Genomic DNA, 27,931 nt, shown 5'->3' with positions numbered 1-27,931 from the left:
GTCTGATTCAATTTGGGCTCAGGTCATGATCTCAGGGTCGTGACATGGGGCTCCGTGCTGGGTATGGAGTCTGCTTGATTCTCTCTCTCCCTTTCCCCTCCCCCCACCCCCGAAAGAAAGAAAAGAAAAGAAAAAACTAGCAGGCTTCTGACTTCCTGACTGGAGCTTGGCTGATACAGCCTCCAAATGATTTCCCGAATCTGCCTGTCTCTGTTACTACCACCACTACCACCCTTGGCCAGGGCACAATCACCCCTGACCCGGAAACCACAACCTGACCAGTGGAGCTGGACAGGCAGGTAGCCTGTAAGGTCCCAGCAGTAACTGGTGAGAGGCCCCCAGGAAAAACAGGTTCCAGAAGATGACTGCCCTCTACTGCCAACCCTGGAGGAGTGAGACGTGATCTTTCACAAAATTGATTTGCTGAAGCTACTATTCATTTAATGCCATCACTGGGCCTGATCCTTATCTCCACCTTATGTTTAGTCTGTCTTTTCTCTTTCAAATTATGGAACAGCAGGACAACGGAAAGATAGAGCATTTTATTTGGAAAATCTTTGCCAACTAATTTTAGGAATGAAAGAAAAGAATTGCATCGCTATCTCAAAGAGAACATCTTTTAAGCCTTCCTCCCAGCCTGAGCACCCTGGAACCCCACACATCCAATCCTTCTATTTTATAACTCAAGTCCCCACAGCAGCATAGATACATAATTCCCGTGGCAAGAAAACCCGAGATGAGCAGAAGCCATTCACGGAAGGCACACAGAGAGGCAGAGGGCAGCAGGACATCGGCGTCCCCGCAACAGGCTGTGGTGCGGCATGGCCGCCGTGTGGCCGCCGTGTAGCTGGTGGCTGTCTCTCCTCAGTTGGGGGACAGGAGCCAGCTCAGATTCAGAACGGGGAGACCTGGGGGTGTCTCAGTTGAGGGTTAATGTCTCTGCATCTCCAGCTTGGGAAGAGGGGTTGGATGGAGGGGTGAATCCTTTCTTGCCTTCAGCTAGAGCTTTAAAATGCTGTGAGGGAAGAGGAGAGGGTACATGGCGTATTTGGTGTGCTGGCTGCTATAGCTGAGCAACAACTAACCTCTTTACAACTTGTGAAACTCCCAATTTTTTCCCCATTCTACTTTCAGAACAATTCCTTGGTGTTTTCTTTTTAAAAAACAGCTAGGAATCTGCCCAAGATGAACCCCTTTTTTCCTTCTGCCCTGCTTCCATTCACTGAGCCACATGGTTCTCCCATAAGAATGAGTGTCCCTCGCAGACCCTCCCAGGCCTGGCCACCCCCAAGGCCCACAGCTCTTCTGCTCCCCTTCCTGTGAAAGCCCCACCCCTCCTGCTTGCTGTTCTGTGAATGACGGGAAGGGTCATTCTGTGAAAGACGGTTAACTCTTGCAGGAACGTCCTCCCTAGTCTAAGGACAAATCACAGCCAACTGGGAGGAGTGGAGACGCTCCACACCACAGCAGAAGGCACCCTCTCCGCCAGTCTCACCTGGGAGTTCTTGAATTCCGAGTAGAGGGAGAAGAGCAGGTGCAGGGACTGAATCCGACTCTTGTAGATGGGGATGTCTAGGATGGCTGAAACCAAGAACTCCCGTGAGCAGAACCAAAGGCAACTGGGAATCATGGGGTGTTCCTGGTTAGGACAGCCACGCCTCTCCCAGATGGGATGTGCCGCTCTGACTCGGCGGGGTGTGTGTGTGTGTGTATGTCACAAAAGCCCAAATACCACCTTCAGTGCCACCAAACTGCAAAGTGTCTTAAAGCGAGAGCTATAACTCAAGATGCCATCTTTCTCAGAGCAAAGGAGCAAAGCCCACAATGTATTTGTCCAGAGATGGGACAAGGAAGGGGTGGAAGGCTTACCACAGATCATGTCAATGTACTCGGCCAGGCTGCAGTCAATCTCGGCTGTGGGCAAGCTCACCTAGGAGGGGCACGGGACAGACCAAAGTCAGGTGGCTAACCTTTCAGAGGGATCAGCCCCAATCCCTTTCTCTCTGAAGGAAGAGAGCTCCTAGCATGAGGCGTGTCATGGGCTGAATCCCCCCAAGTTCACATAGTGAAGTCCTAATGTCTCCTACCTCAGAATATTACTGTATTGGAGACACAGTCTTAAAAGAGATAATTACACTGAAATGAAGTCATTAAGGTTGACCCTAATCCAGTATGACTGGTGTCCTCGTAAGAAGAGGAAGTCAGGACACAGACACACACAGGAAAGACGGCCAGGGCAAAGGCCCTGCAGGAAATTAACTCTGCCGACAGCTTGACCTCAGAATTGTAGCGTCCAGAAGTGTGAGAAGCTAAATGTCTGTTGTTTAAGCCACCCAGTCTGTGCTCCTTTGTCATGGAAGCCCCAGCAAATAACACAAGATGCTTTTTTCCCCTCTTGGATCAGTAAAAAGGAATTGGTCACATTCATTAACCACCATAGTAGCAGATGATCTAAAAGGACAAAAAAATTATAAGTAAACTACACTGCCAAGCTATCTTTCTGTGTGTATTTGTGAAGAAGGAGCTGACCTTAGGCTCTGGCCAAGTATTTATGAGTGCTCGCTGTTACAATGCCTAATGGGCCTGGGAAACGATAGGAACAGAAAAAATGGACATGACATATTAGGTGACAGGCTCTGGATCTAAACAAGTCATACTGTAAGTTTAAAAACCATTGGCTTTGGGGGATCCCTGGGTGGCGCAGCGGTTTGGCGCCTGCCTTTGGCCCAGGGCGCGATCCTGGAGACCCGGGATCGAATCCCACGTCGGGCTCCTGGTGCATGGAGCCTGCTTCTCCCTCTGCCTATGTCTCTGCCTCTCTCTCTCTGTGTGACTAACATAAATAAATTAAAAAAAAAAATTAGGGATCCCTGGGTGGCGCAGTGGTTTGGCGCCTGCCTTTAGCCCAGGGCGTGATCCTGGAGACCCGGGATCGAATCCCATGTCGGGCTCCCGGTGCATGGAGCCTGCTTCTCCCTCTGCCTGTGTCTCTGCCTCATTCTCTCTCTCTCTCTGTGACTATCACAAATAAATAAAAATTTAAAAAAAAAAAAAAAAAAAAAAAAAAAAAAAAAAAATAAAAAAAAAAATTAAAAACCATTGGCTTTGTCAACAATTCTGTTCTTTACAAAAATTAGAGTGTGTGTAGTTCTGCAGCTTCCTCTTTTCACTTAATATGTAATTGATATTTTTTCCATATCAGAGGAAAATAAGGTCAAATAACATTCTTTTGTTTAAATATTTCACCAAATGAACGTACTACAATCTATTCACTTCCCTAATCATTTTTCCTCATCTACAGCTTTAAAATGCTAAGGAAAGAAATTGTTTTCAAATTCTCTTTTACAACAATTCCTCCATTAAATAAACGTACTAAAAACTTCTGTCTTCGTGGAGCTTATATTTTAATAGGGAGAAACAAAACCCAAAATACATAAGGAATAGAGTATGTCAGAAGGTTAAGTATTAGAAAAGGCAGAGAAAGAGGGTAAGGAACATGGTGTGGCTGGTGTAGTGATTTTAAATAGGATGACCAACAACCTATTAACTGTGTTTGCTCAGTTTCCTTTTCTTGATATGGAAGAGCTCTTTGCTTGAACAGTAATCTTGTCATATGTAAATACACATTTAAATTTCTTTTTTTTAGTCCATCACTCTTTTAAGTTTTGTGGGTTTTTTATTTTATTTTTTTATTTATTCATGGAAGACACAGAGAGAGAGAGAGAGAGAGAGAGAGAGAGAGAGAGAGAGGCAGAGAGAGAAGCAGGCTCCATGCAGGGAGCCCGATGTGGGACTTGATCCCAGGACCCTGGGATCATGCCCTAAGCCAAAGGCAGACGCTCAACCACTGAGCCAACCAGGTGTCCCAAGTTTGTTTAATGGTAACTATTGGTACTTAGAACTCTATTTTTGAATCTAAACTATCACATTTTCCCCACTGTGACTTTTAAGTTTCTTAAAAACAAAAGAAATGAAGACACAAAAGAGTACAATTAGATTTAGACAGCACACAAAATAGGCAAGGGTGGTTTATGCTGTTAGAAATCAGGAGAGTGATTATGTTGGGAGATGGGCACAGTGGGCTTCTAGGATGCCAGTGATGTTCTATGTTTTGACCTGATGTGTTCGTTACACAAAGGTGTCCAGTTGCTGAATGTATTATGTATGTCTCTGATTGTGAATTATACTCCAGTTAAAAAGTGAATGATAATAAAAATATAGGAAGAGAGGGGCACATGGCTGGCTCAGTAGAGCACATGACTCTTGATCTTGGGGTTTTAAACGTGAGCCCCATGTTGGGAGTTTAAAATCTTCAAAAAAGAAAAACTTAAGGGGTTCCTGGGAGGCTCAGTCAGTTAAGTGTTAGATTCTTTTTTTTTTTTTTTTTTTTTTTATGATAGTCACACAGAGAGAGAGAGAGAGAGGCAGAGACACAGGCAGAGGGAGAAGCAGGCTCCATGCACTGGGAGCCCGACGTGGGATTTGATCCCGGGTCTCCAGGATCGCGCCCTGGGCCAAAGGCAGGCGCCAAACCGCTGTGCCACCCAGGGATCCCAAGTGTTAGATTCTTGATTTCGGTTCGGGTCATGATCTCAGGGTCGTGGGATCGAGCCCCTGCTTCAGGCTCTGTACTCAACGGAGTCTGCTTCTCCCACTCTCCCTCTGTCCCTCCCCTTGCTTGCATGCTCCTACTTCCTCTCTCTTTCTCTCTCAAATAAATAAAAATATTTAAAGGTGATCAATTAAAAAAAAAAAAAAACTAAAAAAGACACAGGAAGAGAGCCAACACTGGGCCCTCAAGCAAAGGCCATACTTTTGTAGCTCCTATTCCTCTGCTTACCTTGCCCAAGAGCTCTTCAAACTCTGGAGACCATTCCTGCATCAGCGTGTCAATATCAGGCATAGGCCTGCATGGACAGAGGTAAGTATAAATAAGCACGTGGAGCAATGACATCAGCAACCCTGGGTCAGGAGATTCTAGTAGGGAGGGTGGTGGTTGGTCGGCCACAGAAAGATTTCAGAACACAACCTGACAGACTTATCCAGGGTCTAGGGTCTGGGGGAATGGCTAAGCAATAATATCAGATAAATCAGTCTTTACATCTGCAGTCTCAGCCAGGAGCTGCCAGGACCCACAGGACCTGAGGTTAATCCAGTATGTCCTCAGCCTGTGGGCCCTCCTTTCAGAAGCAATGGGTCTGCAGGTGGTAAAGGTTAATAGGGGTTACCGTGGGGAAGAGGGTGGTATTTCTTACCTGGTATAGTGCACGGTTGCAGGGGGCTTTGAACGGTGTAACTCTGAGATGCTCTCAATCCATGTGTCAATGGCTTTGGGATTCTTCTCTGCATCTTCTAGGCTCTTTACTTTCATATGTTGCTAGAAAAATAAGGGGAAACCCTGGCTGATGGCATTAAAGTACCTCCCTTATTCTAACAGGATGGCTCAAATGCTGCTATTCTGTATACAGCAGGTAGCTGTTGAGTGGGGAAGCCTGACAGCAGGCAATGAAGATGAGAGGGAAGGTCTGGTATAATATGGCTGGAGCCATGCAAAGGGGGCAGGTGAACAGGATAGAACTGACCACAGTGGGATGGTATGTCACACTGCGAGCACAGCTGGAGTAAATAAGATGGACAATAAGTGTTGGGGAGGATGTGGAGCAACTAGAACTCTCATTCTTTGCTCGTGGGAGTGTAATATGGTTCATCTACTTTGGAAAACAGTTTGGCAGTTCCTCAAAATGTGAAGCAGTTTGCACAGGGCCCAGCAATCCTACTCCTACATACGTGCTCCTACGTAACAATATATGCCCGTGCAAAAACTTGTACATACATACAAGTTTATAGCAGCATATTAATAAAAGTGGAAACACCTGGAGCATGGGTAAACACAATGTGGTATGTCCATACCATGGAATATGGTTCAGCCATAAAAAAAGGAGGGAGGATTTTACTCAAAAAAATAAAAAATTGGGGAATCCCGGGCTGGCTTAGCGGTTTAGTGCCTGCCTTTGGCCCAGGGTGTGATCCTGGAGACCTGAGATCGAGTCCCACATCAGGGTCCCGGCATGGAGCCTGCTTCTCCCTCTGCCTGTGTCTCTGCCTGCCTCTCTCTCTCTCTCCCTCTGTGTCTTTCATGAATGAATAAATAAATTTTAAACATCTTTAAAAAATTAAAAAAAATAAAAAATAAAAAGCAGAATCAGATCTATAAATACATAAAACAGACTGCTGGAGGAAAGGGGGGTGGGAGGATGGGCAAAATGGGTGAATGGGAGTGAAAGATATAGGCGTCCAATGATGGAAAGAGTAAGTCATGGGAATAAAAGGGCATAAGGAATACAGTAAAAAATGGTGTTGTAATAGCACTGTGTGGTGACAGATGGGAGCTACACTTGTGAACACAGCATAGTGTATAAACTTGTCGAATCACTGTGTTGTACACCTGAAACTACCCTAACATTGTATGTCAACTCTACTCAAACAGAAAATAAAGAAGAAATGAAGTACTTAGCAGAGTTTAGGAGCAGTGGGGAATGAGGAGTGACTGCTAGTGGGTATGAAGTTTCTTTCTACAATAATAAAAGTGTTCTTAAATTAGATAGCAGTGATGTTTGCACAGCTCTGTGAATACACTAAAAATCACAGAATTGTAAAATCGGAAAGAACAAATTTCATGGTAAGTATCTCTCAATGAAACTCTTTTAAAAATAGGGCTGGCCTGAAACCATAGCCATTCCTTTTGATAGGCAGGAAATCAACCGCACAGGCAGCAGCACAGCCTCAGCTCCTGGCCCTCTCCAGCAGGGGCCCGTAGTAGACTGGTGTCTTACTGTAATGTTGTGCTGCTTAGAATTCTCCGTTAACCAGAGTGAGAGCACCGTAGGGTCTGACTGCTTTGTAGAAGGCTCATCCAATACCAACAGGCCAAGGTTGTCAGGCTTTCCATCAGGACGTGGGACCTGGTTAAGAAGAGAAAGGAACAAAGAGTAAAAAATGGGTAATAATCAAGTATTACCTAAATAGCAATGTGTAGAATTTGGAGAGCAAAGTTAAGAACTCCAGGGAAATGAAGAATATATATCAAGGTACCCAGAGCTAGCCAAGGAAATTCATTGAATTGTTAACAGTATTAGAGGGATCTGAGGAAACACCTAGGAAGTAATTTTTAGGATGTTCCAGCTGTACCTTTAAGAATGCGTCAATATCCCCAACAGCAGGGATAAAATCAGGAATGAAAGGTTTAAGCTTGTGGTCCAGGTCAATCAACTGAGGTGTGTACCTAGGAGACATTGCCAAGGGAAGGTAGAGAAAATCAGAGAAATGGACTTTCCTGTCCAGCCTAAAAAAATCTAGGATGGGCCTGTTTTAGACTAGAGGTGGGAAAGGGGTGGGGGTCATGGGAGGAGGGCTTAGCGCTCACCTGCTGATATACTGGAAGAGTTCCTTAATCTCAGCTGAAACTGACAAATGTTCATAATCTGCAGGATCATAGGCCCTGGGGAAAGGAAAATATGGTTCTTGGTGGCCAGAGAAGAGCAGATATGGCTGAGCCCCGGTTTAGCCCCCTGGTCACTTTGACCAAACCCTGTGACTCTGAACCTGGTTTCTGCCCCGTGCACGTCTGCCTTTCCTGGGTGGTTTGCAAGGTCACTTTAAAATGGATTATAGGGATCCCTGGGTGGCGCAGCGGTTTGGCGCCTGCCTTTGGCCCAGGGTGCGATCCTGGAGACCCAGGATCGAATCCCACTCGGGCTCCCGGTGCAAGGAGCCTGCTTCTCCCTCTACCTGTGTCTCTGCCTCTCTCTCTCTCTCTCTCTCTGTGTGACTATCATAAATAAATAAAAGTTTAAAAAAAATAAAATGGATTATAATTAGCTCAGTTACCTCTGACAAAGAATAAAAGAGCTGAGGAAAATTCAAAACGTTTTTTAAGTAATTCAGAATATAGCATAAATTGTTTCCTTTTTTTGAATGAAAGGGATGAGGAAAAAGTACAGCATGAAATTTTAATTTTTTTTAATTGAGGTAGAATTGACATGACATGAGATTTTAATTTCTGACATGAAAATAATTTGCCCCAAGAAAAATAAGAAACAAAATACCTAACACTTGAGAGATGGTTAGGCATATCTAGTTGAATACTGTGTAGTTATTATTATTTTTAATTTTTAAGTAAGCCCTATCCCCAGTGTGAGGCTTGAACTCATAGCCCAGAGGTTAAGAGTTGTACATGCTACCACTGAGCCAGCTAGGAGCCCCAAATATTGTATAGTCATTAAAAAGCACTTGTATTGATATAGGAAATGTATACAGAAAAAAAATAGTAGAACACATTAATTAAGTAAAATGTAATGAACATTGGCAAAGTACATAAGTGACTTGGAAAGTTATTAATAAAGTCTTTCTGGGGAGAGTAGCTTAAAAATTAAATATATTACTAACATGAAATTTCTATTTCCCCAGATTATAATATATGAAAGCAGGATATGGGGCAGCCTAGGTGGCTCAGCAGTTTAGCGCCACCTTCAGCCCAAGGCGTGATCCTGGACACCCGGTATCGAGTCCCACATCCGGCTCCCTGCATGGAGCCTGCTTCTCCCGCCTGTGTCTCTGCCTCTCTCTCTCTCTCTCTGTGTGTCTCTCGTGAATAAATAAATAAAATCTTAAAAAAAAAGAAAAGAAAGTAGGATATGATCATGATGCAAATTGGGAAGCATGAAAAGTCAGTCTGGGATGAAACCTTTGTCTCATTTACTTAGTGTCTACCTGCAGGTGGAAGATCCAACTTTTTATTTTTATTAAACTACTTAAATAAATGATACATACAGATATAAAAGGAAAAGTACAAAATGTATAAAGTGAGGAGTTGTGGCTCACTTCCACCCTTGGCCCCTTGCCACCAGGTCCCCCCTCCAAAGTAATCTCTATTATTAGCCTCTAGTGTTTCTTAGCAAGAGTCTCTGTAATACTTGTTTTAAAACACATAGTAGCACAGCATAAACATTCTTTTATATCTTTTTAAAATTTTACTCTCTTGGAGATTGTTCTTTACAGTGTATGGAGTGCTGCCTTATACTTTTTTTTTTAAGATTTTATTTATTTGTTTATTCATGAGAGATAGAGAGAGAGAGAGAGAGAGAGAGAGAGAGAGAGAGAAAGCAGAGACACAGGCAGAGGGAGAAGCAGGCTCCACGCAGGGAGCCCGATGTGGGACTCAATCCCAGGTCTCCAGGATCATGCCCTGGGCCGAAGGCAAGCGCTAAACCGCTGAGCCACCCAGGGATCCCCTGCCTTATACTTTTTAATGGCCAGATGGAATTCTACTGATTGGCTACAACATCATTACTTTGTTTAACCAGTAATGGTATTTGAAATGGATGGGCCTTAAAAGCCACTTATCTAAACCTCTAGGGGTGAGTCATGACTCAACTAGCACAAGGGCTGGAACAGCATATGGAGATTATTATTTTTTTAAGATTTTCTTTTATTTATTTGAGAGAGACAAAGCACAGTGGTGGTGGTGGTGGTGGTGGTGGTGGGGAGCTTTCTTGATCCCAGGACCCCAGGATCATGACCTGAGCTAAAGGCAGATGCTTGCTTACCTGACTGAGCCACTCAGGCACCCCTGGGTAAGGAGATTTTTTACTGAAGCATCACCCAGGAACATCTGCCTCCATGTGGGGCTCCTGAAGTCCTTATTCTCCACCCCTCCAAAAAGGAGCTGAGCCTAAAGCAGAAATGGTCCTGTGCAGATATGTTTTCCTTGCTAAACAGAATTGCTTAGGGATGTACATACATTTTATTTTCCGTTTCCCAGAATGAGAGCTCCTTGAAGGCAGGGACCATCTTTTAGATTTACTCAGCAAATCCTCATGAACCCCCCAAACCCAAAAATGTTTCAGATGATGCAAATGACATCACAGGACTCAGTGAAGCAGTGCAGCCCAAAAAGGAGGAAAATTCATTGTTGGTTTCTGAGACATCTGAAAATCCTACTAAGTAGGGGAGATCAAGAGAGATGCTAGAATTTCACTCCCAACTCATCTCTTCCCAGGCCAGTGTATTCCTCCCTGGCTTGGGGGATCCTCAGCTAGGGGGCTTTCCTCACCCTTCCAGAGGGGCCCCATGCTCTTCATCATCATCATCTTCATCAGATTCTGTCTCAGATGAGTCGTCATCATCATCATCATTTTCACTGAAGCCTCGTTGAGGTGTCAGCTGTGAGGTCTTTTTCTTCTCCTGAGATGGGGCAGGGCAGGCAGAGAAGGCACCACATAAAAAGCAGCTTAGTGTACCCATGCCCCGAGCCCTCCTACTGCTCCCACAGACACCCTCCCGCCTGGCACCAATTCACCAGAAAGAGAAGGTGGCGCTCCCCAGAAAGGCCCCAAGGACTTTCATTTACTCCTGCCTAGCTACAAACTGGGTCCTCACTTTCTACAACCATATTCTATTTTTCTCCTTGAGGCTTCTGTATAAACTTTATCTAATAATTATCTATTTTGTCTGTTACTTAGGAGACCCTCAAAACTATGCATAAACTTATCTATTCAGCTTCAACTCCAAAAGTTAGGGGCTTTTAAAGAAGCAGAAGGTAACTGTGATGAGTTATTTTGGAAGGAAATGGGGGACCATGAAGTTGGAAGACAAATTTAAGGAATCTTCATACTCATAAGGATCACAGGAAATCTAGCATTTAATCTGCAAGATGGCCCAGCATAAGTTGCTTCTAACTATCTGAAGAAGGTTCATAATTAACCCTGTGCCTGAATTACGACCAGCAGTTCCAGACTGTGGGTCTTCTTCCATTCAGTCACACTTCTCCTCGGTAGGAACCTGACCTACTCATACTTCCCTTCCCTTCTTCGAAAGTTAAATGCAATGACATGTTATATCTAAAGATAAGAGACTCTCCCGCTCTTGGCATTAAAATCTACCTTTCTGAGCTTCTGGTTCTTTAAGTATCATCCTCTCCTCTCAAGTGTACGAGGTGGAGTCTGGTTTGGGGACTTGCAGGGGCATTGGGATGGGGTCCATGTCCTTGCCTCTGTGGCCTGCAGCCTATGGTATGCCCTCACGACCTGAAGGATAACCAATTGGCACCCTTTAAAAGTAGGTTTTGAGGAGCCCCTGACTGGCTAAGTTGGTAGGGCATGTGACTCTTGATCTCAGGGTTGTGAATCCATTTATTTATTTATTTATTTATTTATTTATTTATTTATTTATTCATTTATTCATTCATTCATTCATTCATTTATTTATTTTTAGGGTTGTGAATTTAAACCCCTTGTTGGGCACAGAGCTTACTTAAAAATAAACAAACAAATAAATAACTTAAAAAATAAAAGTAGGTTTTTGAAAGCTTGGTTTCCATATGCCATATGGCTTTTTCTTTTTTAAGATTTTTATTTATGGGATGCCTGGATGTCAGCAGTTGAGCGTCTGCCTTTGGCTTGGGGCATGATCCCAGAGTCCTGGGACTGAGTCTCACATCAGGCTTCGTGCATGGAGCCTGCTTCTCCCTCTGCCTGTGTCTCTGCCTCTCTCTGTGTCTCTCATGAATAAATAAATAAAATATATTTTTTAAATTTTATTTATTTATTTGAGAAAAGAGAGCACAAGCCAGGAGGAGGGGCAGAGGGAGAGGAAGAAGCAGACTTTCTGTGGAACAGGGAGCCCAATGTGGGGCTCAGTCCCAGGACCCTGAGATCATGACCAAAGGCAAAGGCAGACACTTAATTTACTGAGTCACCCAGGTGCCCTGCCATATGGCTTATACTGAGGTTAAGAGATGTTTGGTTCTAGGTTTAAAAATTATTTAACGTTTCTCTTACAGTAAAGCAACCATTGGCATATTAAAAAAATTGTGACAATACAATACATCAAAAATGCTTCTGGTCATGTGTTCTTTTAAGCATAACGGATTTATTATACATGGATTAGGATATATTTTAACTAATCCGTAATATGTGTGTGACAAATGACACAAAGTTGCGCAATTTATTTAGTGACTATGCTTTATTGGTATACATTGATAAGAATCTCATAGTGGTGTGGGTTTCTTATTTTTTGTTTTTTGTTTTTTTTAGAGAAAGGAGGTAAGGGTAGGGAGAGGGGGAGAGAGAATCTTAAGCAGGCTCCACACCCAGTGTGACCCCAATGCAGGCGGGTTGGGGGAGTGTTTAGATTTCACACCCTGCTGACCCAAGCCAAAATCAAGGGTCAGATGCTTAACCAACTGAGCTACTCAAGTGCCCCAAAGTGTTCTTTCTTTCTTTTTTTTTTTTAAGATTTTATTTATTTAAAAAAAATATTTTATTTATTTATTTATGACAGACAGAGAGAGAGAGAGAGAGAGGCAGAGACACAGGCAGTGGGAGAAGCAGGCTCCATGCAGGGAGCCTGACGTGGGACTCGATGCCGGGTCTCCAGGATCACGCCCTAGGACTGAAGGTGGCACTAAAGCCCACTGGGGCTGCCCAGAGAATGTTCTTTCTTAATTCAAAATCTGCCAAAGCTATCCTTGTTAGGGAAAGGAGCTTTTTAAGAATACTGATGGTCAATTTTAAGATCATTCAAAAATAGATCCTTTCTGCTGATTCTGGTTGCACACTGAATTAGATAAATGAGTCTTGAACATTGGCCACAGCATGATGGAGACTAGAAAAATTTAGGGTGAATGTACAAAATTAGAAGGTCAGTTTAGGAAACTGCTCACTTTTACTTTGGTTCTTCAAAGCTATGCTTTGCAAAATCTCTAATCTAAAGGCAGAGGGGCTTTATATGCCACAGACAAATGCCTAAATACTTTGTGCATAAAATGTTAAAATAGCATACTAGGGACGCCTGGATGGCTCAGCAGTTGAGCGTCTGCCTTTGGCTCAGGGTGTGACCCTGGAGTCCTGGGATCAAGTCCCACTTCGGGCTCCCTGCATGGAACCTGCTTCTCTATGTCTCTACCTCTCTGTGTGTGTCTCTCATGAATAAATAAATAAAATCTTAAAAAAATAATAATAAAAAAATAAAACAGCATACTAGTCACAAAATGGGACTACTTTATTTGCTTTTTAAAAAAGATTTATTTATTTACAGAATAGGAGAGAGTGCATCAGCATGCACCCTTGAGTGAGGGGAAGGGGCAGAGAAGACAACTCCACTAAGCAGGAGCTAGAAGTAGGGCTCAGTCTCATGACCCTGAGATCGTGACTTGAGCTAAAATCAAGAATCAGACACACAACTGACTGGGCCATCCAGGTACCTCTACTTTATTTTTTTAATACTTTATTTATTATATTTTTCTCTCATAAATAAATAAATAAATAAAATCTTTTTTTTTTTTTTTTAATGGGGGCGGGGCAGCCCGGGTGGCTCAGCAGTTCAGTGCCGCCTTCAGCCCAGGGCATGATCCTGGAGACCTGGGATTGAGTCCCAGGTCGGGTTCCCTGAGTGGAGCCTGCTCCTCCTCCCTCTGCCTGTGACTCTGCCTCTCTCTTTCTCTGTGTCTGTCATGAATAAATAAATAAAATCTTAAAATAAAATAAAATAAAATAAAATGTGACCTTTTAGGCTTTTTATGCAATTAATCTACATTACTACAGCTTTTTGCATTACTTCAAATATCATTCTTCATATGTTTGCAAAGCTCCTGTTCTTAAAAGACAATTCAAATGTAACCATCAGGGCTCCTGGGTGGCTCAGTATGCTAAACCTCTAACTCTTAGGCTCAGGTCATGATCTCAGGGTCGTGAGATGGAGCCCTGTGTGGGGTCCTCTGCTGAGTGGGAAGTCTGCTTCTCTCCTTCTCCTTTTGCAGCCCCCCAAATAAATATATCTTTTTTTAAAAAAAGTAACTGCTGGATTACGTGCTAAGACTGAACACAATGGCTGTTAAGCAGAACACGTGCACAGCTTCAAGGTCCTGCCTAGAGCTGTAGGCATCTCTCCATCTTTCATACAAAAACAGAGTAATCCTCTAGGTTCACAGAACAACAACAAAATGACATCTGGGTCTTAAAACTTCAAAATTAAAGTCTCTTTCATAAAATATTGGAGGTATCCCAAATGTTGACAATGAACAGATGTCTAGACCAATAATTCCAAACTTGCTTTATCCTAAGAATTACTTGGAGTGCTTGCTAAAAATATAAACACTCAGGCTTTTATCTTCAAGATTCTGATTCAGTAGATTTAGGTGGGAACTACTGGAAATATATATTGTTAAAGATAAGTATCCTACTTGATTCTTACAATCAGTGAAGTCTGCAAAACACTGGCCTGTATTATATGAAATTCCTCACAAAAAGTCAGCTGTAGGAGCACCTGGGTGGCTCAGTGGTTGAAGTATCGGCCTTTGGCTCAGGCAGTGATCCCAGAATTGTGGGATTAAGTCTCACATCGGGCTGCCCTAGGGGAGCCTGCTTCTCCCTCTGCCTATCTATGTCTCTGCCTCCCTCTGTGTCTCTCATAAATAAATAAATAAATAAATAAATAAATAAACAAACAAACCAACCTAAAAAAAAAAAGTCAGCTTAAGAGTAGGCTTTACTCCTGAAGGAATCAAAATCTTATTTTTTTTTTTTTTAAGGAATCAAAATCTCTCTCTCTCTCTCTTTTTTTTTTAAGGAATCAAAATCTTAAGACTTTGCTCCTGATTTTCCTACATGAGCTCAAAGGTACCCAACCCAACCCAACCCCTGGAGGTGAGTATTCAAGAAATGTTTACTACTGAATACTGTTACCTCAGACTAACTACCAACAGCTCAAAGGAAGAAACTCCACGAGAAGCTGTGGGTTGTACTACACCTTGTTGTTTTCCTCTTCATACTCATCACTGCTGTTGTCAGCCATAGTCTTGTTAGGAAGATGGGTGGAATGAAGAAGTCCTTGGAAAAAAAATTTTCCCTTTAGATCATTCAGATGGTTTTTAAAGACAAGCATTTCTAGTTTATAATATTTTATGTTCTATTTATGGAACAGGGCCTATAAACATCTAGTTAAAGGAGACTGAATTCTAGTCATGGCTCTGTTGACTCAATTCAGGATATATTTACTAAGCATTGATGTGCATAAGGCATTAGGTTAGACATTATACCAGTTGATTATTTGCTGTTTTATAAATCATATAAAGTCTGCCCTTAGTTTACACATTGGTAAAATGAGGTTAGTAATTAGTAAAGTGACAAGAGGGCTGGATTAATAGAAGATTGGGATTGAAGAACAACTCTATGACGTGGACAAAATGACTTAGTCTGAATCTCGGTATTCCCAGGTCTGAAGGAAAACAGTAATATTTATCACTCAGGACTGTTGTAAGGATCAAATGACAATACTCAAGTGAAAGGAATTGACCCAGCTCCTGGCAAATAATAAATATAAAACTGAATCAGTGTCCAGACAATAAGAGCAATAAAAATATTCTGAATTAAAGTATAATCAGATATAAGATAGTAACTGGCATGAAAACCATGTTCAATGATTGCTTTTTTAAAAAGATTTATTTATTTGGGGGGGGGGCAGAGACAGAGAGGGAGAGAGTCCTAAGCAGACTCTGCACTGATCGTGGAGCCCGACCTGGGGCTCGACCTCATGACTCCAAGACCACAACTTAAGCCAAAACCAAGAGGCAGATGCTCACCCAACTGTGCCACCCAGGCACCCTCTGTTCAATGATTTCTAAATCGAATCAATGCCAATTAAACACCATTTTTCAACCTACTACATTGCCCAAACTGAAAACAAATAACGCCCATTGCAGGCAAGATTCTATACATGCTCAAATAAAAACCTTGTCTATATATATATATATATAGATCCCACGTGAATCCCACGTCGGGCTCCCGGTGCATGGAGCCCGCTTCTCCCTCTGCCTGTGCTCTGCCTCTCTCTCTCTTTTTTTTATGATAGTCACACAGAGAGAGAGAGAGAGAGAGAGAGAGAGAGAAAGAGAGAGAGAGGCAGAGACATAGGCAGAGGGAGAAGTGGGCTCCATGCACCGGGAGCCCGACGTGGGATTCGATCCGGGGTCTCCAGGATCGCGCCCTGGGCCAAAGGCAGGCACTAAACCGCTGCGCCACCCAGGGAATCCCAAATAAATAAAAATTTTTTTAAAATGTGGTTATACATACAACACAATTCAGCTACAAAAAGAAAGAAAATGAACACAGGCTATGGTATGGATGAACCTCAAAAACATTATGCTAAGTGAAAGAAGCCAGACATAAAAGAGTAAACGTTGTATGATTCTACTTTTGTGGAATATGGAATAGGTGAAATCATAGATAACAAGTAGAACAGAGGTTACCAGGGGCTGCCAGGGACAGGGGAATGGGAAGTTATCATTTAATGAGTCGTTTCTGTTCAGGATGATGAAAAAGCTCTGGAAACAGTAGAGATAGTTACACCACAACGTGAATGCACTTAATGCCACTGAATTGTACACTTAAAAATTATTAAAATGGTACATTTTATGTTAGGTAGATTTACCACAATAAACAAGCAACCATAGATGTCCTCCTTGATTCCCAATTCAAGAGCCAAATCCTACCCATAGGCAATTATCTTGTATTTGCCTCCTCTCTATTCTTACTTTCCTCACCACACCCAAGTCACTTTTGCCTAAACTCAACCACTGCAACAGTCCTCCCAACTAGCTCCTGACTTTCATCATTGAACCTTTCAATCCAAGACATGCACAAAAGCAACATGACCCCTACAGCTCCTCTTGTTAGGCCTCCTGGCTACCTCTGCCTACCTCTGGCCTGCCTGCCTTTGAAGCCACTCCCTCCTACCATATGCTGGTCTTTTTCATTTCCTTAAATGAACCAAAGTTCTTTCTGGCCTGAGGTCTTTTTCACATTTCACTGCTGCTCTCTTTTCCTGGCTTACTTCTCCTCAATGTCTGGATCCTTCTTATCTTTCGGTCTCAAATGTCACCTCCTCAGGTCTTCCACGACCACTCCATCAAAAGTAGCCCCCACACCTCACCATTATTCCCCATCACATCAAACCCTTTGCCTCCATCAATGCTCTTCCCATATTTGTAATTATATCTGTTTATTCATCTGTCACCAATCTCCCATGGTTACAAGCATTGGGGCAGCAGAGTCAATGTCTCTTTTAATACAGTATACCTAGTGCCAAGCATAAGGCTGACACATGGTAAGCATTCAAAAATGTTTAGTGAGTGGGACACCTGGTGGCTTAGCGGTTGAGTGTCTGCCTTTGGCTCAGGGCGTGATCTGGGGATCTGGGATCAAATCCCACATTGGGCTCCTTGCAGGGAGCCTGTTTCTCCCTCTGCCTTTGTCTCTGCCTCTCTCTCTGTGTCTCTCATGAATAAATAAATAAAATCTTTAAAAAAATGTTTATTGAGTAAATGACGGTGTCAAGTCCTGTTAAAAGATTCCACTGAGGGCAGCCCGGGTGGCTCAGCAGTTTAGCGCTGCCTTCAGTCCAGGGCGTGATCCTGGAGACCCGGAATCGAGTCCCACCGCAGGCTCCCTGCACGGAACCTGCTTCTCCACCTGCCTGTGTCTCTAGCGCTCTCTCTGTGTGTGTGTGTGTATCTCATGAATAAATAAATAAAATATTTTTTTAAAAAAGAAAGATTCCACTGAGATTTTGCTTGGGAATGCAAGTTAAGGGCAGGTTACTGAAGCATCTTCAAAACTGAGTAAACAGGGATGCCCGGGGGGCGGGGGGGGGGGGGGGGCTCAGCGGTTGGATGCCTGCCTTCTCAGGTCGTGATCCCGGGACCCAGGATCGAGTCCCACATCAGGCTCCCTGTAGGGAGCCTGCTTCTCCCTCTGCCTGTGCCTCTGCCTCTTCCTCTCAGTCAGTGTCTCTCATGAATAAATAAACCTTAAAAAAAAAAACAACTGAGTAAACAGTTCTGGTAAATTTAAACAAACAAACCACGAATCCCTGGCAGATTGTGAGCAGAGCAGTATCATGAAGCAAATGGTGACAGGGAACACTGGTCAGGTTGGAGGAAAATCCTGAATCTGAGGGGCTATGTTTCTCCCCGCTTAACTAATTAGAAAACACAAACAATGGGCAAATGTTTGCCAAACAGGACTCTGACAGGCAACATTTCCTTTATAAAATAGGAACTTCTTGGAGACCAGACCATCATGGATCCATCCTGGTCTTTGTTTTGAGAACCCTTTCTCTTCCTTCTTCTTTATTCCTCTCTTACCTTTGTGTCTTGGGGTTGGAGTATGAACACTTGCAACCTCTTCAGAGTCGTTAATCTCTAGACGCTCATCATATGTCTGGTTTTCAACAATCTTGGTCTAAGTGAAAGGAGACACGATCACAGGATATGAGCTGATTCCAAACCAGCGCTGGTTCCTCTTCCTTACCCCAGCCACCAGTTTTACATGAAACCTTCACACCACCACCACCACCACCACCACCCATTCAAATTTCCCTTAAGGCTTCTTGGCTCCAGGTCAAGGGGTTAGCTCACTCTGCGGCAGGGCTTATTTAGGAACTGTGGGCAGTCTGGCTGAGGAAGGAGGGAAGCGTGGAGGGAAAGGACAGTTAACTTAGGCAGCTGCTCCCCCAAGCTGTGGATACCGCAGAGCAGTATTCGTCTTAGACGGCAGCTCTCTCCTTAGGGTGGGTCAGTTTTCCCAAGGCTCTTGGGGTACCTCGGGGCGGGGGGGGGGGCGGTGAGGATGAAGAGGCTCTAGAAAATGTTGTGTCTCCGGAGTCACCTTGTTTACCTGAAGAGAGGGTAAACTCCAGTCTCTGGGTCTCATCCAATAATCCCAAGAGCATCATCCCCGTCTCCACCCCCCGCCCCCGTCTTGCAGGACGGATCCCACGGAAGCTTCCTGGGGAGTGAAGGAAGCAGAGTGGTTGCTAGTGGGGTGAAGGGAGAGGAGCAGGAACGGCTGTCAAGGCGATGGGAAGAGCTGGGAGGGCTGGAGGCAAGGGAGTCCCTTAGATCCCTCTTGGCGGGAGAAAGGGAGTGCTATTTCTGCTAGCGAGAGGGCGAATTACCTGTAGCCCTTCTGAATCCGTCTCCCCTGTATAGAAAGAACCCCAGCCTAGGGCCAGGGTCTCACCCAATATTAGGCCAGGCCACTCGAGGGGCTTCGACGTAGAGCTACCGGCCTTGTTGTCAGTCGCTAGGCAAAAAAAAAAAAAAAAAAAAAAGAAAGGAAAGAAAAGATCGCGATACTTGGTTTCAGTCTCGTGAGACCTTCTCCACTCGCGCTTTGCGTCTCTTCCAGCCGCAAAGGAATACGAGGAGGATCCGGGGGCTTTTGGATGAAGCCTCTCTAGGCAGTCTAGTCCCCCGTTTTTCTATGGTTTCCGTAAATGTGTTTGTGGCGGCACCTAGCGACCGCGGCTGGCAAAGGCGGCTGAGGAGTATCGGTCGGTTTAGCCAGCCTTCCAATCTGGAGGTACGGTGGTACGCTTCTCCCCCCAGGACAGGGCGATTCTTCCTAAATCAGCCCGATCAGAATTTAGGCCGACTCGAGGGAGTGTGCCCACAGCACTTTGCACGTCCTTTTATAGAATTTGTATTACTTTAGAGTCCGTCCCTTCTGCGCTGATTGCACGGGACATGCTTATACTGAGAAATTATTCGTTGAGATTCAAATTTTGTTTCCTATATTAAATTTTTTTTTTTATTTGTTAGAAAGAGAGAGTGCAGGCAGCCTGGGTGGCTCAGCGGTTTAGCGCCGCCTGCAGCCCAGGGCATGATCCCGGAGACCCGGGATCGAGTCCCACGTCGGGCTCCCTGCGTAGAGCCTGCTTCTCCCTCTGCCTGTGTCTCTGCTTCTCTGTGTGTGTGTGTGTGTGTGTGTGTGTGTGTCTCATGAAAAAATAAAAAATAAATAAAATAATAAAATAAAATAAAATAAAATAAAATAAAATAAAATAAAATAAAATAAAAAATAAAGAGTCCAGAGCGAGAAAGAGAGCATGAGGAGGGGTAGAGGGGTTGAGGAGGAAGAGGGAGACGCACACTCCCCACTGAGCAGGGAGCCCTATGGATGTGGGTCTCTATCCCCGGATCCTGGGATCATAATCTGAGCCCAAGGCAGATGCTTAACGGACTGAGCCTTCCAGGCGCCCCAGTTTCCTATATTTTTATTTGCTGAACAAGACTCAACTGCCTAGGCAGGGCCTAATTTTTAAGTTCTCTATAGTAGCAGTGGATTGCAAAAATTAGGCCCTTTGGAAATGTTCGTTGGATGGGTGAATGAAGGAATGAGTGAGTGAAGATGTAAGGAACAAATATTTCAAAACTATAGACTTGGTTGAGGAGTCAGAGAGAAACAAAGAAAAGTATTGAAAATTGACCCTGAAAACTTACCAGAGGAAAGAGGGATGTGGCTTTAAAAAGGGAAATGAGAGACAGCTCTTCTGAGACACTTCGGGTTAAAAATGGAACTGCAAAACATTTTAAAGTTTTTATGTCCTCTGTTATTGCTAATAATAATGCATATGTATTGTTGAGCACTTACAATGTAGGAGCACTTAGATTATATAATGTTATTTGTTAATACATGATCTAACTTCACCACCTTATGAGATAGATGTTCCTGCCAATTGACAGATTAGATAAAGTTACCTGCCTAGTGTCACTCAGCTGGTAAGTGGTCAAAATGGGGGTCATACACAGGTCAAATTCCCAAGTCTCTGCTTCCAACCATAATGACATACTGCCTCTTAGGCACTCTTCAGGAAGCACATTTGCAAGGATGTTTTTCTTATGCAGTGTAATTCAGTTAATGTCATAGTTCCAAAGAATCAGCATCAATTGGTCTTGGCTGAGCTTCATGGTCCATACCAAAAGCTCCTGGAAGCTGCCACAATCAGACAATAATTCCAGGCAAGATTTTTTACTTTTTTTTTTTAAATGAAGAATTGTCTTTTTTACAATATGTTTTTATAACAACAATTTGTTATAAAGCTTGACATATATCCTTCTAGGCATACAGAGTTTTAAAATATGTAAACTTCCAGGCAGCCCAGATGGTTCAGCGGGTTGGCACCGCCTTCAGCCCAGGGCGTGATCCTGGAGACCCGGGATGGAGTGCTGCATTGGGCTCCCTGCATGCAGCCTGCTTCTCCCTCTGCCTGTGTCTCTGCCTCTCTCTGTCTCTCATGAATGAATAAATAAAATCTTAATAAAAAATAATAAAATATGTAAACTTCTATAAGGCAGTGCTTAAGGGTACAGGTTCTGAAGTTGAGCAGCCTTTGCTTTGTTCGTATCCTGGCTTTGTTACTCTCTAGCCCTGACATCTGTGATAGAATAGTTTTCCTCTTTTTGTTTTTGTTTTGCTTTAAGTAGGCTCCACGCCTAGTGTAGAGCTGAACTTGGGGCTTGAACTCATGATCCTGAGATCAAGACCTGCGCTGAGATGAAGACTCAGATGCTTATCCAATTGACCTCCTCAGGTGCCCCTAGATTTCCTCTTTATACAGTTGTTTTTCCCACCTGTAAAATAGAGATATTGGTGGTACCTATTTCAGAGAACTCTTGTGGGGAGGTTTTTTTTTTTTTTTTTTTTTTTTGACACTGGCTGAAAGAGAACTTTTATTACTTTAAAAAAAATATTTTATTTATTCATGAGAGACACACACAGAGAGAGGCAGAGACACAGGCAGAGGGAGAAGCAGGCTCCACGCAGGGAGCCGGACGCGGGACTCGATCAGGGGTCTCCAGGATCACGCCCTGGACTGAAGGCAGGAGCCAAACCGCTGAGCCACCCAGGGATCCCCTTTATTACTTTTATGTACAGAAAATTCAAAAGTATCCACTTAGCTTGATTTGGTGGCCAGTTCTTTAGCGTTTGCCTTTTCTTTTTTAATTTTTTTATCTATTTATGATAGGCACACAGTAAGAGAGAGGCAGAGACACAGGCAGAGGGAGAAGCAGGCTCCATGCACCAGGAGCCCAACGTGGGATTCAATCCCAGGTCTCCAGGATCGCACCCTGGGCCAAAGGCAGGCGCTAAACCGCTGCACCACCCAGGGATCCCTAGCCTTTGCCTTTTCTAACTTGGCAATGGGAGCCACCAGCTTTACACCCTGGATGTTCCCTTCCCAATGGCAGTGAATCTCATTATATCTGTCATTGTAATTGGTCCTGGGGGCTTCCACCAGCTTAGCCAGAGCTCTTTTGTCTTCTGAATTAACCTATGTGAAGGCAACAGTGGTGCAGATTTTCCTGTGGACCAGACACCCCAGCCTGGCCTTCCCTTTGATAATGCTAGTAGGGAACCCCCATTTTATGACACAGGGCAGGCAGGAAGACAACCAGCTCGATGGGATCCACATTATATGCAATCACTACCAGCTGAGGCTTCTTGTTTTCCACCAATGTGGCGACACTGTTAACTCCGGCTCGAAGGACAGTCAGCCTCTTAGTGGGAATATTCCCTTTGCTGACAGCTTTCTTCTTAGCCCTGGCCAATAATATCCGATTCTTCTCTTGCTTTGTGTCTGGTCTGTATTTGTGAGCCAGCTTAAGCAGTTGAGTAGCTGTTTGGTGGTCCAAGGCCTGGGTGAACTAGTTATCACAGGAGGCATTTTTAGACATTTATAGAGAATAGCCCTTTGCCGCTGCAGCCGGATGTAGTGGGGCCATTTGACAAAGTGGGTGAGGTCCATTTTGGGATGAATGTCCTGTCTGATGCCAGAATTCTTGGGCCTTTTCTCAAATACGGGATCAACTATCTTCTTGGCCTCCTTCTTCTTCCCCCTAACCTTCTTTCCTTTTAGGGGAGAGAGTCCTATGGGGATTAAATTAAATAATCTATGTGAAGAATTTTGAGTAATGTCTGACTCATTATAAGCGTTCAGTAAACAGTAAGGAACATACAAGAGTTAAAAAGAGGCAGAGTCATCATGAGAAAGGCTGGCTTTGAATCCTGGCTCTACCATTTACAGGCTGTTTGAGTTTGGGCAAGTGTTTAACCTCTTTGATTCTCAGTGTCCTTATCTGGATTGTTGTAAAGGATTCAAGATAATGTGTAAAGTACCTGACACAAAATAAACACTCAATAAAAGAATGCTGTTTATCCATTGCAACAGTGGATGAGTGCTGTAGAGTTGAGCCAGTGATATGGGATAAAATGATATAACATGTCAGGAAGAACTGCTGAACCAGGTATACTCAAAGTCTGACTTTTGGCTTGGGAGAACTGCCAATAGAATCAGAAGACTGAATTTGAGTTTTATTTCCATTATATACTGGCTTAGAACTTTGTGTAAATTTCTTAAACTTGTCATCATTGTCTTCATCTATAAAATGGGCATAAGTGCCCTGCTTCCTGTGCATTTTTTTTAAAGATTTTATTTATTTATTCATGAGAGATACAGAGAGAGGCAGAAACACAGGCGGAGAGAGAAGCAGGCTCCATGCAGGCAGCCTGACGTGGGACTCGATCCCGGGACTCCAGAATTACGCCCTGGGCCGAAGGCAGGCGCCAAACCACTGAGCCTCCCGGGCTGCCCGAGCCTCCCGGGCTGCCCTGTGCATTTTTTTAAAAAGTAGGCTCCACACCCAGTGTGGAATCCAGCATGGAACTGGAACTCAGGAACTTGAGATTGAGACCTGGGCCTAAATCAAGAATCATACACTTAACTGATTGAGCCACCCTCGAGCCCCTCCTGCACACTTTTTCGAAGAATACAATTTAGGAGCACTTAAGTGGCTCAGTTGGTAGAGCGTATGACTCTTGATCTCAGGGTTATGAGTTCAAGCCCCATGTTTATTTAAAAATAAAATCTTTAGGGCACCCCCTGTGGAGCCGCGGTTTAGCGCCGCCTGCAGCCCAGGGTCTAATCCTGGAGACCCAGGATCGAGTCCCGTCAGGCTCCCTGCATGGAGCCCGCTTCTCCCTCTGCCTGTGTCTCTGCCTCTCAGTCTCTCTCTCTCTGAATAAATAAATAAAAAAAAATGCTTATTTAAAAAAAATAAATAAAATCTTTAAAAAGAAAAGTATACGATTTACAAACCATAAAAATTCACCCTTTTCAAGTGTATAATCTGTAGCTTTTGGTATAGTCACAAAGTTGTGCAAGTACCACCTCTAATTCCAGAACATTTTCATCACTTCAAAAAACAAACCTCACTCCTCATTCCTTCCTTCTCTCAGTAACTTGCAGCCCTAGTTCCTTTCTCTCTGGATTTGCTCACTCTGGACATTTCATATAAATGAAATGAACAGATTCAGAGCAAGTCTTCCGTATAAGATATGGTCTTTCAGAACTGGCTTCCTTCACTTAATGTTTTTGGGCAGCCCGGGTGGCTCAGTGATTTAGCGCCGCCTTCGACCCAGGGCCTGATCCCGAGGACCCAGGATTGAGTCCCAGGTCGGGCTCCCTGCATGGAGCCTGCTTGTGTCTCTGCCTCTCTCTGTGTATGTGTGTGTCTCTCATGAATAAATAAATAAAATCTTTAAAAAAAACAAACAAACAGGGCAGCCTCGGTGGCGCAGCGGTTTAGCGCCGCCTGCAGCCCCGGGGTGTGATCCTGGAGACTCAGGATCGAGTCCCAGGTCGGGCTCCCTGCATGGAGCCTGCTTCTCCCTCTGCCTGTGTCTCTACCTCTTTCTCTCTCTGTGTGTATCTCTCATGACTTAATAAATAAAATCTTAAAAAAAAAAAAAAAAAGAAATCTCACAGAGGAAGACATAGACATGGCGAACAAGCACATGAGAAAATGCTCCGCATCCCTGGCCATCAGGGAAATACAAATCAAAACCACAATGAGATACCACCTCACACCAGTGAGAATGGTGATAATTAACAAGATAGGAAACAACAAATGTTGGAGAGGATGTGGAGAAACAGGAACCCTCTTGCACTGTTGGTAGGAATGTGAACTGGTACAGCCCCTCTGGAAAACTGTGTGGAGGTTCTTCAAAGAGTTAAAAATAGACCTGCCCTACCACCCAGCAATTGCACTGCTGGGGATTTACCCCAAAGATACCGATGCAGTGAAATGCCGGAATACCTGCACCCCAATGTTTCTAGCAGCAATGTCCACAATAGCCAAACTGTGGAAGGAGCCTCGATGTCCATCGAAAGATAAATAGGTAAAGAAGATGTGGTCTATGTATACAACGGAATATTCCTCAGCCATTAGAAACGACAAATACCCACCATTTGCTTCGACGTGGATGGAACTGGAGGGTATTATGCTGAGTGAAATAAGTCAATCGGAGTAGGACAAACATTATATGGTCTCATTCATTTGGGGAATATAAAAAATAGTGAAAGGGAATAAAGGGGAAAGGAGAGAAAATGAGTGAAAATATCAGTGAGGATGACAGAACATGAGAGACTCCTAACTCTGGGAAACAAACAAGGGGTAGTGGAAAGGGAGGTGGGCAGAGGGTTGAGGTGACTGAGTGATGGGCACTGAGTGGGGCACTTGACAGGATGAGCACTGGGTGATATGCTATATGTTGGCAAATTGAACTCCAATAAAAAAAATAGCTACATAAAATCCTCTGCTATAATCACTAAGTAAAGGAAGGCTCAAGCATGTCTAGGTTCTTGGAAATGGAAGGACTCTATGTCAATTTATACAAACTTACAGTTTAATCAAACCTGTACATAATAGTTAATTTGTAACTCATTAATTTTGTTACATGCCCGATGCTACCATTCAAGTTTGTTAATTGGTATATATTTTTTCATCCACAAATGATAATTTCTTCAGGAAAATATACTTCAGAAATATGGGGGGAGGGCAGCCCCTGTGGCGCAGCGGTTTAGCGCCGCCTGCAGCCCGGGGTGTGATCCTGGAGACCCGGGATCGAGTCCCACGTCAGGCTCGTTGCATGGAGCCTGCTTCTCCCTCTGCCTGTGTCTCTGCCTCTCTCTTTCTCTTTCTCTGTGTGTCTCTATGAATAAAATAAAAAAAATAAAAAATAATAAAAAAAGAAATATGGGGGGAAAAAAGAGACTGTATGTTTAATTTTTGAGAACCTACCAAACTTTTTTCCCAAAGCATCTACATTATTTTACATTTCCACCAGTATTGTGAGAGGGTTTTAATTTCTCCATTCTCACCAACACCTATAGCCATCCTAGTGGTTTTGAAGTGGTTTTGATTTGCATTTCCCAAAGAACTAAGGATATTGAACATCTTTTTATATGCTTATTTGTCATTTGTATACCTTCTTTAGAGACGTCTATTTTGCCCATTTTTATTATTTATTTATGTAATGTCTACACCCAGCATGGGTCTTGTACTCACAACCCTGAGATCAAGGGTCACATGCACTATAGACTCAGCCAGCCAAGCACTGGCTTATTTTGCCCATTAAAAAAAAAAAAAAAAGCTTAAAATTTTATTTATTTATTAGAGAGAGAGAACGAGGAGGGGAAGGGCAGAGGGAGAGGGAAAGTAGACTCTCTGCTCAGTAGGGAGCCCCACACAGGGCTAATCTTTATGGCCTGAGCGAGCTGGTGTCAGATCCTTAAACCACTGGGCCACCTCAGCACCCTAATATTAGGGTGTTTTTTTTTTTTTTTTTTTATGGTTGAGTTCTAAGGGTTCTTTATGTATTCTGGATACTAGTCCCATATGCCCATCAGTTAGCTTGTGTATTCAATAACATAGTGAGAGCTTTATAAACTGTAAGAGGGGTCACTAATGAAATGAAGGTGCTGACAATCAGTGAACCGACAGAAACAGGGGGTTCCACGGCTGTAGGACGAGCCCCCGGAGCTCCTCGGCAAAACCTGCCCAGCAGCCGGGTACCCGCACGTTCCCCACCCCACGGCGCCCCGCCCTCCGCCCTTTGACCCGCGCCATTTCCGGTTGGAGACGTGGCTCGAGGCCGCCATCTTGGCAAGAGGCAAAGCAGTAGCGGCTCCTGACAGGGGGGCAGCAGGTCCGGAGCGGCCGGTGCTCCCCTTCCCCTAACCCCAGCCCCAGCCGAGCCGAGAGCGCGGGTGAGCCCCACCACCGTCCTCACCATGGTAAGATCCGAGCCGGGCCGAATTCCCGGGGTCCGGCCTCAGTCCGCCGCTGCCCCTGCCGGACGGCCTGGTGCTGGGGCCGAGGAGTCCCGCCCCGAGGGCCTGCAGCCGGGCGCGTCCCTCGGGGCTCGGCGAGCAGCGCGGCCTTCCCCGCGCTGTGCCCGAGCTTCCGGGAGGCCCGAGGCGCCTGCCTGCAGCCCCTCTCAGGCTGCGCCCGCACCCACCCCCCACACACCCCCCCGCCCCCGGCTGGGCACCCTCCTCCGCTGGGCCCGGGGTGTTTGCTGTTCGAGAACCTCGGAGTGGCGTGGCTTGGACCCTCGCGCTGCGGCCCTCGGCCCTCGGCCCTCCGCGCTGGTGTCCAGCGAGTTCCCTGGGTGCCGGGCTCCACCGGCCGGGCTTCTCTTGGGGGCGGGGGGCTCCCTTCCTCGGGGATCAGCTCCCTCTCGCCCGCGGCGTTCGGTGGGCCCTTGGTACTCGAAATCCAAATCCGTTGGAGTTCGGGACCTCTTTTGTTTATCTGGAAGGGGGCAATAGAGGGAAGTTCGAAAAGAGGCATCGAACGGGAAGGAGCAACTTCTAACACTGATTTGTAAGGACCCAAGCGTCTCTGAAACCTTCCACTACTTCTACAGAATTTAGGTGTGTCCATTTGTCAGTGTTCGCATAAGCGGTGTAGGGAGCGTCGGGGGGAACGTGAGCGCGTAGTAGAGAACACAGGCTTTCTGTGTTCAAGAAACTTACCGTTCGGGTGAAGTCGGATGTGTTGCTGGCGTATGGTAATCAGAAGTCTCCCGGGAGGGGTGAGCGGAGGTTGTACCCTGCGACCTGTTACCTGCCTTCAGATGCGTGATCTTTGTGTTCTCCTCCCGGGTAGACAAGGAGCATGACCGTGTGAGGACGGGACACACAAAACACAGTGCCGGCTCCACTGTATCTTGCTTTATCACTACGATTT

At 44.6% G+C, this 27,931-nt stretch overlaps 2 protein-coding genes across 5 annotated transcripts in view; one reads left to right on the top strand and one right to left on the bottom strand.

Moving 5' to 3' along the window:
• Positions 1-523: 523 nt before the first annotated feature.
• IFT46 (intraflagellar transport 46) lies at positions 524-26,990 on the bottom strand. Of its 3 annotated transcripts, none has more exons than XM_025465332.3 (13): positions 26,970-26,990; positions 19,012-19,139; positions 18,200-18,296; positions 14,806-14,885; positions 10,112-10,242; positions 7,424-7,498; positions 7,189-7,282; positions 6,834-6,962; positions 5,256-5,377; positions 4,841-4,907; positions 1,870-1,930; positions 1,496-1,581; positions 524-1,015 (listed from the first exon to the last, which is right to left on the bottom strand). In XM_025465332.3, exons 4-13 carry the CDS (start codon positions 14,848-14,850, stop codon positions 920-922), a joined length of 906 nt encoding a protein of 301 aa, XP_025321117.1. In that variant the 5' UTR covers positions 14,851-14,885; positions 18,200-18,296; positions 19,012-19,139; positions 26,970-26,990; the 3' UTR covers positions 524-919. The 3 variants fall into 3 exon arrangements, with proteins under 3 accessions (XP_025321117.1, XP_035572702.1, XP_048965869.1); XM_035716809.2 differs by lacking the exon at positions 26,970-26,990 and adding an exon at positions 20,339-20,357; XM_049109912.1 differs by lacking the exons at positions 10,112-10,242; positions 26,970-26,990 and having other exon boundaries at positions 19,012-19,145.
• The window catches only part of ARCN1 (archain 1), a 29,842-nt gene continuing 28,724 nt past the window's right edge, over positions 26,814-27,931 (top strand). For both annotated transcript variants that reach the window (XM_049109911.1, XM_025465331.3), the window contains exon 1: positions 26,814-26,973. In XM_049109911.1, the coding sequence (XP_048965868.1) occupies positions 26,971-26,973 (3 nt within the window). In that variant the 5' untranslated portion in view covers positions 26,814-26,970. The remainder of the gene's footprint in view (positions 26,974-27,931) is intronic.

Source organism: Canis lupus, chromosome 5, assembly GCF_003254725.2.
Source record: "Canis lupus dingo isolate Sandy chromosome 5, ASM325472v2, whole genome shotgun sequence".
Classification (NCBI taxonomy): Eukaryota; Metazoa; Chordata; class Mammalia; order Carnivora; family Canidae; genus Canis; species Canis lupus.
Note: the sequence above shows the minus strand (reverse complement) of the source record. Positions and strands in the feature narration are given on the sequence as shown.